This window comes from Zootoca vivipara, chromosome 12, assembly GCF_963506605.1.
Source record: "Zootoca vivipara chromosome 12, rZooViv1.1, whole genome shotgun sequence".
Classification (NCBI taxonomy): domain Eukaryota; kingdom Metazoa; phylum Chordata; class Lepidosauria; order Squamata; family Lacertidae; genus Zootoca; species Zootoca vivipara.
Genome location: NC_083287.1, coordinates 38,547,106 through 38,564,038, shown reverse-complemented (window position 1 = coordinate 38,564,038; position 16,933 = coordinate 38,547,106). Strand labels below are relative to the sequence as shown.

Here is a 16,933-nt window from a genome sequence, read left to right as displayed (position 1 = left end):
AGTAACATTTTTTTTTTGGGGGGGGAAACCCATCTGAATGTCTCACACAGCACAGATAAGTGGCGAAGTAAAGTCGGTTTGAAGAGACATGGCTTTTATCCCCGCCCCCCTTATTAACAACGACTCAAAATTCTTAGACCCTCCAAATACTCACGTCTTGCTTTGGAGGGGATAAAATTATGCATAATAAACACCCAACACTGGTAACGACTCTTTTTGGATAATTTAATCATTTGCTGTGATCTACTCTGACTTTGTATTAGGTATTCTGCAGCTACGGTAGATACTCTCATGCATGTTTTTTTTTTTTTTAAATCAACAGGAATTATTTACAAATTATAAAAAATACTTACCAGCCTGTAGCTTGGTAATGCACATTTCGATTTTGTATGCTGCCTTTGTATTTGAATACTGCTTGCGAGTAACATATCCCCGGTAAGCTAAAGAGAGATAGCGAAAGCTTTTTTAAGCAGACACAATTATTTTCACAGAACTGCTGATGCATGCTCAGAGTAGAAACAGAGAAGAAATACATTCAGAATGAGGTATATAGATGAGTTGTTATGCAGATTACAAGCACAATTGGATCAAAATAAACACAGTTTGCTCAAAATCAGCCTTCCCCCAAATTGGTACCCTCTAGAAATTGTTGGACTACAACTCTCACCAACCGTGGCCACTGTACACTGTACACTGGGGTTGATGAGAGCACCAGGTTGGGGAAGGGTGCTCCAAGTTCAGTATTATTCTCTTGACACAAAATCCCATTCAGTTTTAATAGGGGGACAAATCTTAAGTGTGGTGAATGGATCAAAGTTCCACCCATCACATTAAAAGTGTGAAAGCATTAACCATCAAAAGGGCAGATTCTCCATACATTGTGATAAAAGTTCCGCTTGTGGTTAACACAATAAAATCATAAAAAGAACCTACTGGATCAGACCAAAGGCCCATCTAGTCCCACAGCCTGTTCACACAGTGGTGAACCAGGTGTCTGTAGAAAACAGGTTCCAATACTGATCCTTGAGGAACTCCACTTTCTATTTCACTCCATTCGGAGAACCGTTCATTTATTCCTGCTCTGTGCTTCCTGCAACTTAACCAATTCCTGATCCACTAGAAGACATTGCCTATTATTACTTGACTGCTAAGCTTACTCTTTGGTAAAGTACTTTGTCAAAAGCTTTTTCTAAGTCCAGGTACACTATGTACTTGCCTTGTCTTATTCAATGAAATTTTCAGAGGGTCTTACGCTTAGATTGCTCCTGTTCTTAAAACAACATGTCATTCTTTAAACGGAGCCTGCCATTATATGTCATTAAATTAAAAATACAATTTCCTGAAAAACAGTAGGGTGTGTGTGTGTGTGTGTACCCATTAACTCCACCCCAGCTACAACTGAACCTTCATCAGATGTTCCCCAGGCCACCAGTTCTAGGCGCTGTGGACATCACCGTGCAATATATATAAAATTTTTATTTATGTTAAAATATAAAATTTGTCACCCAAGATGACTAACGACAGCATAAAGGTAACAAAACAAGATAAAATATTATCCAACAACCAATCAACTGCAACAAAAAGAGGATCTGCTGTTTTACACTGAATTTCTTATTTCACATCTATAAGCACATAAATATGAACAAAAACTGTACTTGCACATAATTATGTTTGTTACATTGAATTATTACCTGCTTGTATTTTAATTGCACTTTCTTCCCTTTTCTCCTTTATCTTTTTGTATCTCCTTGAACCAAGCCACCCTCTGACATACGCTTGAATCAAAACAATCCTGTTAATGGTCTCCTTTCGCATTAAGTTCAGCTGCTCTACATGATAGTATTTGAGAAATACCTGTAGGAGGTAAAAAGGGAAGAAAGAATGAAGGCTGATGACCCCTTCCATCCATAAATGGCACCCCCAGTGTTGGACTCTCTAGAGCAGGCATCCCCAAACTTCGGCCCTCCAGCTGTTTTGGACTACAATTCCCATCTTCCCCAACCACTGGTCCTGTTAGCTAGGGATCATGGGAGTTGTAGGTCAAAACATCTGGAGGGCCGCAGTTTGGGGATGCCTGCTCTAGAGTTTAAAATAAGCAGTTGTAGATCTGCCTTAATAATGGCTGCTTGTTCTTGAGGAATATATTTCTCTATCTCTCTCTGCCAATCCTGGACTCATTAGACCAGGGAAACTACTGACAAACACAATAACTTTTAATTCCAAGCTGGCTGAAATGCATGTGAACTTGAATACCGCATCATAACAAAACATAATGTACTTATCCAACACACTTTCCCTCTCCTTGGATCTGACTGCAATGGCAGAGCAGGCAGAGAATATGGGGCAGTCTCCTTTAGGAAGGCATTCAGCTGCACCCAGTTATACAGGTGGAGCTGAGATCAAAGGAACTGGGCTCAGTTACTGCTTCAGCTCCAACATGATGTGTGACTTTGGACTGGACAACTTTTAGTTTAATCTACCATTTACTCACCCACTTGCCCAAAGAAAAGAATGAGAATATAAGGTGATGTATTATGAAGTGCAATGCACACATGATTGATAAGAGTAATATATCTAGTAGTGTTAGTGAATCTGTAATCCTCAAAAAGAGATTGGATACTACACCTTAACAGTGGAATTTATTTTATTTCATAAAATGTATATATTGCTTGTTTTTTAAAAAAGCCCCAAAGCGGAATTACGAGGGATCTGTCTTCATCTTTCCTGTCTTCTCTGCAACCCATAAGATTACAGTAGGGAAAGCCCTACTGTACCCAATGTACAGGAGGTGGTACATTGGGTAGTTTTGTGGGTAGGGCATGGATGGATTTGTGAGATGGAAAAGGAGCTTTTGGGACCATGTTGCCCTTAGATCCCCGGCCACAGCAAGATGTAGCCTCATTCCAACTTGTATTAGCAGAGGCAACTCTATTTCAAATCCATCAATATAGTCATTTATTCCATTTACAGTGGTGCCTCGCTTAACAAATGCCCTGCTTAACAAAATTTTCACTTAACAAAAGGTTTTTTCTAGCGGAGGTTGCCTCGCTAGACGAATTTGTTTTCATCTAGCGAATCACGGTTTCCCATAGGAATGCATTGAAATTCAATTAATGCATTCCTATGGGCAAAAAAAAATTCAATGCATTCCTATGGGATTCGCTAGAGGAATTTTTTCGTTATAAGACCCGTGGAACGAATTAAATTCGTCTAGCGAGGCACCACTGTATTTCAACGGGGGCTGCATCTAATGAGCAAAGATACTACAGTACCTTAGTTTTCCCAAGTATCCAGTTATCAAGCTGGGCTTTTTCCAAGATGGCAGCGCAAGTTTCAGGGCTTACAGGGGGTTTGTCACTTGATTTGTAGCAAAGGAGATAGTATCTAAGACACACACAGAGAGAAACCCAAATCCTTTAGTATTGCATTTGCAAAAGACATTTAGTGCCAATCAGTTAACTTTTATTTCATTCATACAAACTGTGAACTTGCATGCATAACAGTTCACATTTGAACTGATCAGCGCATTCAGAAAAAACATGTGCCCCAGTACGGTGCCACGTTAACATGTCAGTGGCGAACGGCAAGTTTGAATGGTATCCAACATAAAAACGAAAGAAGTGTATATACCAGATATCAAATATACCAGAGAGAAGGCTAAACAACACGTCTTCTTCTTGACAAACACAAGTTTTGCACAGGAAGCAGGTTCTCTGTATGGGAGAGCATTCAGTCATATGTTTCCCCAGCTGTGGTGCAGGATGAGAGCAAGCGTTTTTCTGAATATATAGATTAGCGCTTCACTCCAACTTACAATGCTCCCAACTTGCTTCTGAGTCAAATGACTCTTTAGAGCTAACCTTGACCACTTGCACACACAATAGAATAGCACAGGATGTTTAATCTGTGCAGTATTCCTGAATCAAAATGCAATGCCTGTTCTCCGAGCACATTTCATGCCCACTTTCTCAGAAGCTTTCCCAGCATCAAGGGATGATTCACACATGCTTGTTGATGCTGGTTGACTTCAACAGCAAGTGATGATTTGAATGTGTGAACAGATAGCTGCAGATATAATACTGCAGACAAAACTTCTGTATTATCTTGCATCACTGAAAGGGCAAGACTTTTCAGTGGTGACAGTTTCCACCTTTAGCTGGCAGTTGGCCCATGTGCAGCAATCCATTGTAGAAAAGCCTGAGTGAACAAGACTCTGGTTTGGTACTAAAATCTCCCTTCTGGACACAGTCTACCCAAACAACATTTGTAAAGGACTTACCGCTCTATGAAGTTAGCAAAGAGAATACGGTGAGAATAACCCTGTCTTCGGATCCGTGCCGTTTCCAGAATTCCCGTGTAGCGCAGCTGTACCAATACCTTTTCTCTGTCATATTTGTTTGCCTGTCGATCATTGTTAGGCTTAATGCAGCGCACAAAGTGAGGTTGGCCAACCACCATTTTAGATAACAAATCCATGAGCGAGTACTGAAAAGGAAATACGGGGAGAAACCTTTGGAACCCCTTCCATACAGTACCTTTCCTGTGAGTGCTCAAGAGCTTTGCAAAACTTGTATACTTTGAAATCTTTTTGAATTTTCCTTGCACCAAATTAAGAAGATTATGGGCCTGCCCACCGTTTCTGTAGGCAATTATACAGTACACTGTATTTGCGGTACCCATGTAATGCATCTGGTATAACATGTGTGCAGAGAATTCACCTATAGTAAGAACTACTACAGTTGCACTGTTCCCATGCTGAAAACACCTATATCCTATCGCAGGCACATAATTTCACAACTGATTACTGCCTTAAACTGTACTTTTATGGCAAATTCTAGACTCCAAAAGCAAGGTTTGCTGCCCTAGTGGTTGAAGGTGTGGGATATACATTTATTAAATTTATTAAATAAATAATACTTTTTCAAATGGGTTGCATATGAGCTTTTGATTGTTCCAAAGAAACTGAGAACATTCATTGTCTTGACTTTTCCAACAGGTAAGTAAACCATGGGGTTTCTTTATGTACTTTACTGAACTGGTTTCTAAAACAATTTGTAAAAGTTATAGTGTTGTAAATGGCTATGTAGATTCTTAATAAAGGCTTGAAAAGCAGTCCCTGCCAGCTTATAATTTACATTTCCCAGGGATGCTTGTGTCATCTTCTGGCTGGTGTGCACACTGTCACTTTTAAGCACTACTTCTTGGTCGCATACTTCTATGCTCAGAATTATTAATATTATTTTGTTGTGGCTCATGGCTTAAAACAAAACATTGAAAAAGGGGCCTGTGGCCCCCCTGTCTATTTTGCAGCCTTCATGAGCAGATGGGTGATGTAATTGCCTGTTAGCAAGAAATTGTTAATGAAAGTTATGGCATAAAATGATGTTCTGACAGGTGTTCTGACTCAAAGGAAAATAACAGCAATAATGGAATAGGGGATTATTCAAATGTAAATTCAAAAAGTGCATTATGTTCTCATTTGGTTGTGTACTGTAGAGTACCAATCTGGATGCGTACCATAGAATTATAATATTATCAGTGACATAATAATGAAGCCCAACCAACTTGGACAAAGTGACTGTTAAAATGTTTGGCAGTGACACATTTAAGTGCTGTTATGAACATTAAACATGCTAACAAACTACAGCCAGACTCTTTTTCTGACTGTCATTCTGTCCCTGTGGATTTCGGCCTCTCATATAAAATAGGGCCTGTTCAACCAATAATATCAACTATATTGTATTTTGCTTAGGGGAGTGAAGCTTCTGTCTCCCAATTGGCTAAGCTGGCTATAGAAGCATAACAGGTTCAGCTTTCCTGGGATCTAAACGGTTTTTGTCATTCTATGTGAGGAAAGGAAAGTTGTCAGTTTGATTCGGATTGAAATCCATGGTGGCCATGGGAAAAAAGAGCTTTAAAAAACCTTCCTGTGTTTTTCTCCTTGACTAGAAGGTGTAATTAGCAGTTCAGACACAGAAACCACTCAACCTCTCTACAATAGAGAGAGGAACCTTAGCTCAGATGGGCCTGGCAGAAGTTCCCAGGTTCAGTCTTTGGCATCTCCATTTAAAAAGGCTCAGGGACCAAGGCCAGGAAAGATCTGTGCCTGAAACCTCGGGGAATCAAGTCCTGCCCTTCAGTGGAGACAATGCTGGGTTAGATGGACTGATAGTCAGACTTACACAGCAGCTCCTTATGTTCACATGCCTGGAATCAGCAAATGGCATGGGCAGGAAAATGCCAAGGACCATGAGACTTGGAGGATCAACTGTGGCTAATATGGGTACGCTTCTACTAAAATAACAACAACTGCGAAAACAAGAGCCAGGTGAGATGGCCCTGTCATCACATCCCCTGCTAAGCAGAGAAACATTTGGCCAGCACCTAGCCTCCCCCTCAAGGTCACATGGGAGATGGAAAAATAAATAAATCAAAGAGCCGGAAGAGATATCCTGAAATGGAAACATCTGGAAAATGGCAGGGTATCAGTTTGAGTGAACCAGGGTGCCCTGAATGGTTTTTCCTCAGAGGAGAATCTGTGGCCCTCCAGATTCATCCCCCCACTATGTACTGGTCATGCTGGATAGGCCTGATGGGAGTTAAGAGCCCAACAACATCTGGAAAGGCACAGGATAGGAACTCAAATGCATATGTGGTGGAAATGTCCTGAAATATGTAAATTCTGGAATAATATTTATGAAGAACTTAAGAAATGTTAAAATGTACAATCAAAAAAAGACCGGAAATGTTTTTACTAAATATAATTCCAGAAGACATTAAAACCTCAAATAGAAAACTGTTGATGTATGGAATTGTGGCAGCAAGAGTCCTGATTGCGAGAAATTGGAAAAACAAAAATTTACCTAATACAACAGATTGGCAAGTTTTAATGATAGAATATTCGCAGCTAGCAAAATTTACTGGAAGAATTAGAGGACAAACAAAAGAAAAAAGAAAAAAGGAATGGAGTATATTTGATGAGTATATAAAGAATAATGGTATATCCAAAATCCTAACGGCAGACTAAGGTTGAACCTAAATTGAATTTAAGGGAAGATTATATGTAAATGGAATATAAGAATTGTGCAATACAATAACATGAACACACATAGATTACAGAGAGAATAATTGGAAGTCAGTTAAAAGAAGACATAAATGAATGATTTTTATTCTTCTTACTTTTTCTTTTTTTCTTTTCTTGTTTTTGTTTTTTGTAACTACATTTTCTTTGTATGAATAGATCCTCAGAATGTGCTGGTTTTTTTGTCTGTAAAAGTGTATGTGTATGTTGAGTGTGAAGGCACAGGTTTCCCACCCCTGCTTTGGATATTCTAATGTCAGTCCAAAAGCTTTCAAGTTCCAAGTGAATTATCTTATCCTTAAGGAGAAACAGAACTGTTGCATCTATAGAGATGGGCTCAGAAATCAGCAGGCTGAATAGCAGAGGAAGAATAACAGCTAAAGCTTACTCTGAAATATGAAGCAACTGTCTGTGTTTTCATATTGGTTGTTTCCCTCGGATGATGCGTGGAATCCTCTGGCTCACTCTATATGTATCAAGAAAGAAAATAGCACCTCTTATCTGTACATTGTTCACCAGTTCAACAAAGTGTCCTCTTAAAGAACACTACTAACAATAAAAAACAGTCACCCTAATCTGCGGATGCTACTGAGTAATCACTAGGAAAGTCAGAGGTTATTACACTAAAAACATTACAATACTTTATCACACTGTACACACATGCAGAAACACACACATATACTGAACACAGTTTGATAACTGAACATACAGATATATCTGTTGCAAATGGCATTGGAAGGAAAAATGGTTTGTCTAGATTTCTCTCTTTCTTCTTTTTTTTAAGATCAGGACTGTTAACATCCTGCAAATAATAATTCTGCGTCCTTGTCAGAATGGTTGTTTTCAACAGAGCCTGATTAACCCCACAACCAGAACCTTGGGATGTTCTCTTTTTAAATAAACATACCAATCTGGAACACATTTACTTGGAATTAAGACTTCAGTGTAGTCCAGGGAACATACTTGCAAGGAAGCAGGCTTAGGGATGAGTGCTAAGGACAGTGACAGCAGAGAATTAATTTAGCGTTCCCTGAAGTAGTTATAAAGCTATAGTCAGAAAGAAGGGAAATGTAGGTGTTTTTTTACCTCACGGAGGGAATACGAATTGCACAACACAAAGAAATCCAGCTAAACAGAAAAGAAAACAGGAGAGAGAAAGAGAAAGGGAGAGAAACCAAGGAAGGGGTTACTTGCTTACTTTTTTCTTTGTTTTAGTAGCAACAACAACATTGCCCCTCTCGACTTCAATATATGGGTCCAGGCAGCTGCCCATGTTGTTTCCTTACCTTAGTTTGGCTGACTGATTTCTGTGGCGTCCATGTCTGGTAGTTTATCGCACTCTTGGTTTTCGTATGTGCCAAGTTACCTAAGAGAAGAAAGAAGGCACCTTACTAAAGATGTCCACCCCTCTATATATTAGTCCAGGGATGAGCAGAAGGTTGATCTACTGGGATAACTCTGGGAGACCTGCAACTGATCCGAAAGATTTCTGACTCCCAACTGTTTGACAATAGCAGTGGCAGAACGACCACCTCTCCCTATGACTGATGAAGTGGAGAAAGCTTGCGCAGAGGTCGCACACCCAGGAGGTCAGAGCCTCAACACTCGCTTCCCAGCAGTGGCGTTGCTTGCTGTTTACCGGAGGGAGAGGGCTGAGGGAGCAGGGAGATCCGAAGCGTGCAGGTGTACCGGCAGGAGTGACAAATTGTTTCCCCCTCTCCCTCTGATAAACAGCAGTGACACTGCTCCCAGGAAGTTAGCATTGTGGTTCCACCCAACTGGGCAAGCTGCTTCTGAGTTTGGCGCAACCAGGAATAGCTGTCTGTGTGGAACGAGGGTACGTTCAGCTCAGTTCTGGTACTCAGAAGAAACCCCTCAGCAGCTGTTTAAGCAGCACCATATTTTTTAGTTCCAAGTGAATGTATTTTGCCTCTGGGTGGATCTCAGGGCTCTAGTAAAAAACAACAACCAGTGTTTTTCCCCCCTAAAAAAATGTTTAGGGGTATTCTCACTTTCCTACTCATATTGAAATACTGCCCCTCAATGAGGCCAAACTTAGATTCACAAAATGTTTAGGGGTATGCGTCCCCCTCCGTGTCCCCCCAGAAAAAGCACTGACAACAACATAGTAGATTCTGTAAGATTGAAGTCTGCCCTCCATGTATGATTATTGACAACAAATTTATAGACCAGATGAAACTTTTTATGTATCCGAGCATAGCTGTGTGGATTCTGTTAGTCCAGAAATGGAACTATGCTGAGATGGCAAAACTTACAGGAAGAATAAGAAACCAGGAAGAGGAGGTCTTTAATAAAGAATGCGGAAAGTTTCTAATTTATTTGAAAAACTACTGCAAACAATTACACACATTGGCAGGATTGACAGAAAACTTGTAGCAAAAATTTGAACTATGGAATGATAAAGGATTTATAGGAATAGTTAAGAAAGCGATGCAGAGGTGAAAATCATTATATTAAGATCCACAATGGGGGGAGGGAGGTCAAAGGGGACTATATGTTTATTTATTTTTTAATTCACTTGTTTATATAAAATAGAAAATACAAAAATAAAATTTATTTTTTAAAACATAATACATGTAGCTTTCAATGTGCCACAAGCACATTCCTCGTTTCCCTTTCGCTTGTGAAGAGAGAAGAAAATGAATACTTGGCATTTACATTTATTCTCCAAATCTTATTGATGTGATTACAGACACCAGAGCCCCTCTCTCATCACCCTCACCTTTTGTGGAACTGCACTACCTTAGAGAAGTGAGTTGTGTTCTGCATCATTTTGAAGCATATCATACAATTTTATGATGGCCTACCAAGCTCTAATATAAATGAGGAACAAGTCTTAGGGTGCATTACCGATGCTGGTGCAGGAAGCAAAGAGGGAGACTATATTAAAGAGCATTCTAAATGCCCTTATAAAGTGTTTATTTTTATGTTTTGCATTTATATCCAACTTTTTTCTCCAAGGAGCTTGAGGTGGCATACATGGTTCTCTCCCCCTCCTTGGTTAGTCCTCACAATAACCCTGTGAGGTAGGTAAGGCTGAGAGATAGCTGTCAGCCCAAGATCACGCAGTGAGCTTCATGGCTGAGTGGGGATTTGAAAATCTAGTCTCCCAGATCTTAGTCTGACATTCAAACCACTACACCACGACTGCCTCCATCACCTGCAGCTCTATTGACAGGCCCCCACCTGGTCCCAGAGCCAAGCCCCAGCTGCGCCATTGCCTGCCTCCTGACAAACATCTGAACAGGCTTTTGCTAAACTTTCTTCTTTGTGTGGACTACGCTATCCTGCAATTCAGACAGGGCAATGCGGACTAGCAGGGCCTTGTCTGCTTACTATGTGATTTGTGGGGACTTGATGCACCCAGTTTAGAGCATTTGCACCAATATTTTTTTAAAACCCTTGACTGTAAAAAATTCTAATCCCAAATGCCTTCCATAAAGTGACTTCCTCATTACAATTCCAGAAGTGGCTTCAATTATGCAGAATTGAAATATAAATTAATCTTGCCGTTGGGTACTTGGGGGGGGGGAACAACCATATACAGTTGTGGGGAAACTACTTATGTGCTGGTTGCTGAAATAATTGACAAATAGTGCATAAGCATAATTTGCATTTTTCATATTCTCATGCCATATTTGAGGTGAGCAGTGACAAATATGACCAGAATGGCTGACTAGCATTGCTGGCAGCCTCCTTTTCTGGTCTTGGCTCCACCTCTGGGGCCGCAGCCGATTGGCTGGTGGTGCAGGTCACCTGGATGACACACAGCCTACGGGGATGGCCCAGGGGTCAGAGCCACGGGTAGCATGACCCCCTGGGGTCAGGGAAGCCAGCGCTGGGTCACAAAAGCTGCCCACTTCATGACTGGTGAAGTCACTGCTGGTTTACTTATATGTGTGGTTGGTGGATAATAAACATGAACCAAGCACTATGCACCCTTGTGTGGCAGAGGGTGCAACTGGAGCCTGAGAGAATGTCAAATGTAAAGGGAAAGAAGGTATCTTTTTTCATATGCAGTACCACATATGGTCCTGTAAGATTGCAAAAGCCTTCTGGGGAATGATCCATAATGCATTGAAAATAATGTTGAAAATAACCTTTGTTAAAAAAAACTAGAAGCTTTTCTTCTAGGTATACTTGGAGAATAGGTACCGAAAGACCAAAATAAACTATTTATGTATGCAACCACAGCTGCCCAAATGATATATGCCCAAAACTGGAACGATGATTTGGCCTCCAAAAGAGACCATTGGCGATTAAAACTGATGGAATTCGCAGAGATGGCGAAACTTACTGGAAGATTAAGAGATCCAGACAATAGACTTTTTGTAACAGAATGGGGGAAATTGAATACATATAAACAAATTGGAAACAATTAAAAACGTTAGCAGGATTGATATAAACAAGAGCAGTACGAAATTCATAGGAATTATAAAGGATAAATTTGTTAAAAGGATAAAGAAAATGACAGAAAAATAAGAAACTGCAGAAGGGGAGGGAGGGAAGTCGCAATAAATATTTTTGATTCGTGTAGATATATATACATTGCTGAATATTGTAAAATGGAAAAAAAATATTAACAAAATAAAAGAATGTCAAATGAAGAGTTCATATTTTTTCTTTTGAGTCCTCCCTTCATTATACTACAGCCAATTTCCCCTGCAACATACTGCTACGCAAGAGTAGGGGCACAGAGTTGCACCTTACTTTTTTTTACTGGAAGTTAGGCAAATAAATCGTCCCCCCCCCCCATGACTTTTCAGCTCAGCTGCTTTGCACACAAGAAGTCAAAGGTTGAACTCTTGACACCTCCAAGTAGCTATGTCAAAGACACCTGCTATAAACCCTGGAGGGTGGCTGCCAGTCAGTGTAGACAACAGCGAGCTATATGGACCAATGGTCTGACTCAGTGTAAGGTAGCTTTCTCGGTTCCTAGTCTCGGAAACCCGCGGAAGTGCAACAGCTGAGGCACAGGGGTTCTGCAGCAGACTGAACTGTGTGGAAAGACTTCCCAGAGGGTAGGACGTGTGGAAGGACAGCCTTGTAGGGAATGTTTCCTGGATGAGGGCAACACATCCGCTGCGTAGCCTTCATTCTGCTGCTCCTTTCCTGTGGTGCTCAGTAACGTGGCAAATGCCTGCTGCTTCCCTCCATGGTAAGGTGGAAGATGCTAGCCCAGTTGTGAACTCAAAGGCAGGCAGCACGGCACCTAACACTGGGCCTGTCAGTTCTGTAAGACACATTACCTGTTTTTGTAAGAGGGTGGATTACCAGCTGCCGAGTCAAATAGTTTTCCGAGGATCGCAAGAGCAGTACAATGTCAGCTGGTAAGGTGTCTCGGTTCTTGTTCAAGAATCCACTGGCGTTATATAGAACCTATTTGTTTTATTAAAAAAACAGGACGGCAAAAGTTATACAGCAAATTTCCTTACGTTGACCAATACATCCATGAATTAGGCCTACTGGTTCTAATATCAAACCATTCATTAAAAGCTACAAAGTGGTAACAATCTACAGCAGTGGTGGTAGTGTGGAGATGCTGAGCTGTTCTCCTAACACCGTCCTTGCTGCTTACCTGTATGGGGCTGTGAACAGGGTGGTGGCAAGGTCAAAACTGGACCTCTACCACCCACCCAACACTCCTGCCAATGTGCTCATGCGCCCCTGACATTTGCACCGGCCTGCCTCATCCCAGTGCTGCTCGGGTATGCTTTAGTGATGCTGGTGTTAGGAGGGCACCTCTGCCTCACCACATGCTTGGCTACTGGTGACATATGAACTGGGCCTCAAGCTGTAATCAGAAAGCTGATTCATTTGCTACATCACCCACCAAGTGACCATCAGCATATTTCTGATCCAAAAAACCCCTAACATGCCTATAATGGATCTGTTAGTGAGTGAGGCACTGCTTCAGGTGGTTTCCAAATTTGTATTCCATTCCTTTGTTTATACAATTGCATTTCTTAAAGGTAAAGGTAAAGGGACCCCTGACCGTTAGGTCCAGTCGCGGATGACTCTGGGGTTGCAGCGCTCATCTCGCTTTACTGGCTGAGGGAGCCGGCGTACAGCTTGCCTTAAACAGCAAAAAGGATGCCATGACTGTTTGTTTTGGGGCTATGATACTGGAGGATTTCTCTCCCAGCAAAATTTTCCCATTTATTGGGCAGAATATAAATGATTATTCTGAACCAAGTATTTTTAATTATCTGAAGTCTCATGTCCTCATCTGCCAGAAAGTAAACAATTATCATGATATATTATTGAAATTATGCGATTTGATAGTGTTCTGTAACCTGCTTTGGAAGAATTCTGTCTTGAGAAGTAGCCTAAAAATTATTTTTAAAAACCAAACAAATAATTTTACCTTCCCTGCATAATGGTAAATCCCAAACGTCAAGTCTATTCTTTTTGGTCTCCAGAAATATTTTGATTTCAGGTTGTCTTCAAATTTTTCTGTAAGGGAAACACACAGGTTTTCTTCTAAGGGAATAACATAAATGCACTTATGCCCGTGGTTGCTTTCCACCACCTACCGTATTCCTTCTCCATCTGCAAATGAGTAGGCATGTGCAGATGCTTCCATAAAAACTTCTAATACTGTTTTGGTGGCTTCTTCTCAATTGATGTAATATAAATGGCCAACTAGTGGTGGCGTGCATAAGACCATTACGGTAACTGCAGGGTCTAAAATTACTTGGCTGCACCACTGCATGTAACTCACCCCTGCTGTAGACAACACTGAGCTAGTTAGTCTGACGGTGTCTTTCAGTAAATGGCAGCTTCCTGTGCTCTTACTTCCCAAAGGCACAAGAGACAGAATTGCCACTGGCACCCTTTGGTCTACTCTGATTGGTAGTGGTTGTCCAGAGGTTGAGACTGAAGTTTTTTCTGCCCCTAGTTGGAGACACCAGGGATTGAACCTGGAACCCTTTGATAACGGAATATGAAAACACAAGGAAATACTCTTTAACTTGGATACCAGTGCACCTTTAAGTACAAACTGCAAACAGCTTACCCACAAGCGTCCGATCAGTGGCGCGAGGAAACCGGCTTTCCTCATCAAGCAAGGACAATAATCCCATTGGTTTTTGCAGGAACATATCTAACAGGGGCCTGTTGTCTTCATACTCAATAACTCGTGCATCAACGCCTTCGTACAGGTATTCATTCTGCAACAGAGGACAAAATGTGCTTTGCTGAACAACACTGTAAAGTGCTTCATGTAAATGAAGAACACAGAAGGGAGTTGGTGCTTTTAGGTTACCTGTCAACATCCCCCCCCTCCGCCCCCGAAATAAATCTGTTCTGCAGCAAATCTTTCATCCTCTGCTCCAGTTTGGAGAAAACTAAAGCCTCTGTTTCCCGTCAAAGGCATTTTTATGACCCCAAATCTTCACACTAAGTATTTTTAAACCAACAGACATGATTCTGAGTATAAGATGGCTAGAACATCACCATGAGCCTCATATGCACCAGTTAAAAAACACTTCTGTGTTGTGCTGATAAAAGGGTTTTCCTAAAATAGTCAATTCTTGTGAAAAGTAGTCAGGTTGACAGGGTTGAAAATGCAGATCTGTGTGTGGGGAGATTAAACCACTATTTATGAATTCTCAGCCAGCTTTTGTATGACGAAAGCACAGTCTCCCCACTGAGGTGACATACTGACAGGAAATATCCACCACGCTATGACCTCCCATCTTCCATTAAGTCTCTGGCTTCTCCATCAAGATTACCAAAAGCAGCATCAGTGAGTGCTAAAGATGTGGGTAAGATTAATACCTGCCTCTTAAAGTAAAGCTGTAGAGGAGTACATGGAGTGGGAGCTGGTACAGTGGGACCTCGGTTTAAGTACACAATTGGTTCCGGAGGTCTGTACTTAACCTGAAGCGAACTTTCCTGATTGAAAGTAATGGAAAGTGGATTAATCCGTTCCAGACGGGTCTGCAGAGTACTTAAACTGAAAGTACTCAAACCGAAGTGTACTTAAACCGAGGTATGACTGTATATGTGATTTGTGGTGGCTGGTGCTTCCCCAGTGTTTTCTCAATGGGCTGAAATTGGCGTTTTTGCTCCAATTAGCAGGATAAACATCTATTTTCATTATATTTTAGCAATATATTCTATCTTGTTGGGTTTTTTAAAAAAATAAATAAATCTCTTTGGAAACTTTGCTGAAGGGTGGGTGAGTGGTTAATTAGAATGATAGAATTGTAGAGTCAAACTGCAGGAATATTTTGCCCAGCGTGGGGCTTGAACCTATGACTCAGATTAAGAGCCTCCCGCTCTTCTGACTGAACTATGGGTGGTATCTCCACCTCTTTAAATATATAAATGCAAATATGTGATAGGTTGTCATAGCCACTATGATTTGTCCAGTTAGCATTAACACACATAGGAGCTGTTACATTAAGTGACCGGTGCAAAAGCAGCTACAGCAAATATGGTAGCTATTCAGGTTAATGGTCCCCTTCTCTTGGTTATAATGATATGTGTTACATGGGTTAAGTGCATTTTACAAATATATATATATACATTCTGCCTCTAAAGCAAAAGACACATGAAGCAGCAAAGTAGCCATCTGGAAACCACTAATTCAAAGTGCAGTTAGAGGAGTTATTTTAGATTGTAGCATATTCTGAAGGGACAAGCCTATTTATTAGCTTACTTGGCACTGTAAAAGCCCACTCCTCCAGGTGAGAACTGTTTTTCCCTCACTTATTCTCGTGGTATGAAACTGGGAAGAGACACCAGGCTTGTTTTTATACTAAGCCACCCTTGAAATGGCAGGATGCATGCTATGAAGTGGGGGGGGGAGGGAGGGAAGGAAGGAAGAACATCTCTCCTCCTTCCACTATAAAGGGAGACTTCTGGGGAGTAGAAAATGTACCCTCTATATGGCAATTAAGCCGCACTTTGCTTCAGAGCAGAGAGCAAGCTCTGAATCTACAGTACAGTGGAGGAAATTTTCAGGTAGGGAGTAAAGATATCCTTTCCTTCCTCTTCTTCCTCCATGAATCCCCCATGTTCTCCAAGCCTCCCGATTCAGGCTCCCAAGAGCTCCTATTAAGAGTTTGGGGATATCCTGCCAACCTAGCAGTTCGAAAGCACGTCAAAGTGCAAGTAGATAAATAGGTACTGCTCCGGCAGGAAGGTAAACAGCGTTTCCGTGTGCTGCTCTGGTTCACCAGAAGCGGCTTTGTCATGCTGGCCACATGACCTGGAAGCTGTATGCCGGCTCCCTCGGCCAATAGAGCGAGATGAGCGCTGCAACCCCAGAGTCGGTCACGACTGGACCTAATGGTCAGGGGTCCCTTTACCTTTATACTTGGGGTTCTTCCAGATGACCTTTTTACAGCATTCATCCTGATTTGCTTGCACAAGGACCAAAGCTCAACAACTGAGATGCTTGCCATATAGCAACCGTTCCATGACAAGCATCCACCCTGATTTGCTTGATGATCTTCTCATTTGCTCACCCTATGTGTTCCAGTGCATTCCACTGCTATTTTAATACCCCCCAAAAAAGTCAATTTCTTTGCAAAAGCGGATTTGTTGTCCTGTGGCAACAGAGTGCTTTAATCCACTTCAGTGGCTCAAACCCAGATTGCCCCGGTACACTCTTGAATCCCTCCCACAAAATACTGACCGTCTGGGGGGCAGCATAATAAAAAAAGGAGTTTACTAGATCAAGGCTTATAGTCAGCAGTTTCTGTAACATTTGCTCTTTTCCTTGATTGGGGAATCTTTTCCTAAACAAATACCCCACTGCCATTTTAAACTGTTAAATATTCATTTTTCACCCTTTTAATAAGCTCCAGAAGTCTGTTC

At 41.3% G+C, this 16,933-nt stretch overlaps 1 protein-coding gene across 1 annotated transcript in view; it reads right to left on the bottom strand.

The window, feature by feature from the left end:
- Positions 1–16,933, bottom strand: part of MYO3A (myosin IIIA) — a 116,468-nt gene that overhangs the window by 23,209 nt on the left and 76,326 nt on the right. Inside the window, exons 20-29 of the mRNA XM_035129373.2 lie at positions 14,121–14,274; positions 13,470–13,558; positions 12,352–12,481; positions 8,368–8,447; positions 8,168–8,209; positions 7,470–7,547; positions 4,280–4,485; positions 3,273–3,384; positions 1,692–1,854; positions 354–440 (exon numbers count right to left, since the gene is read on the bottom strand). Coding sequence (XP_034985264.2) covers positions 354–440; positions 1,692–1,854; positions 3,273–3,384; positions 4,280–4,485; positions 7,470–7,547; positions 8,168–8,209; positions 8,368–8,447; positions 12,352–12,481; positions 13,470–13,558; positions 14,121–14,274 — 1,141 coding nt within the window. The remainder of the gene's footprint in view (positions 1–353; positions 441–1,691; positions 1,855–3,272; positions 3,385–4,279; positions 4,486–7,469; positions 7,548–8,167; positions 8,210–8,367; positions 8,448–12,351; positions 12,482–13,469; positions 13,559–14,120; positions 14,275–16,933) is intronic.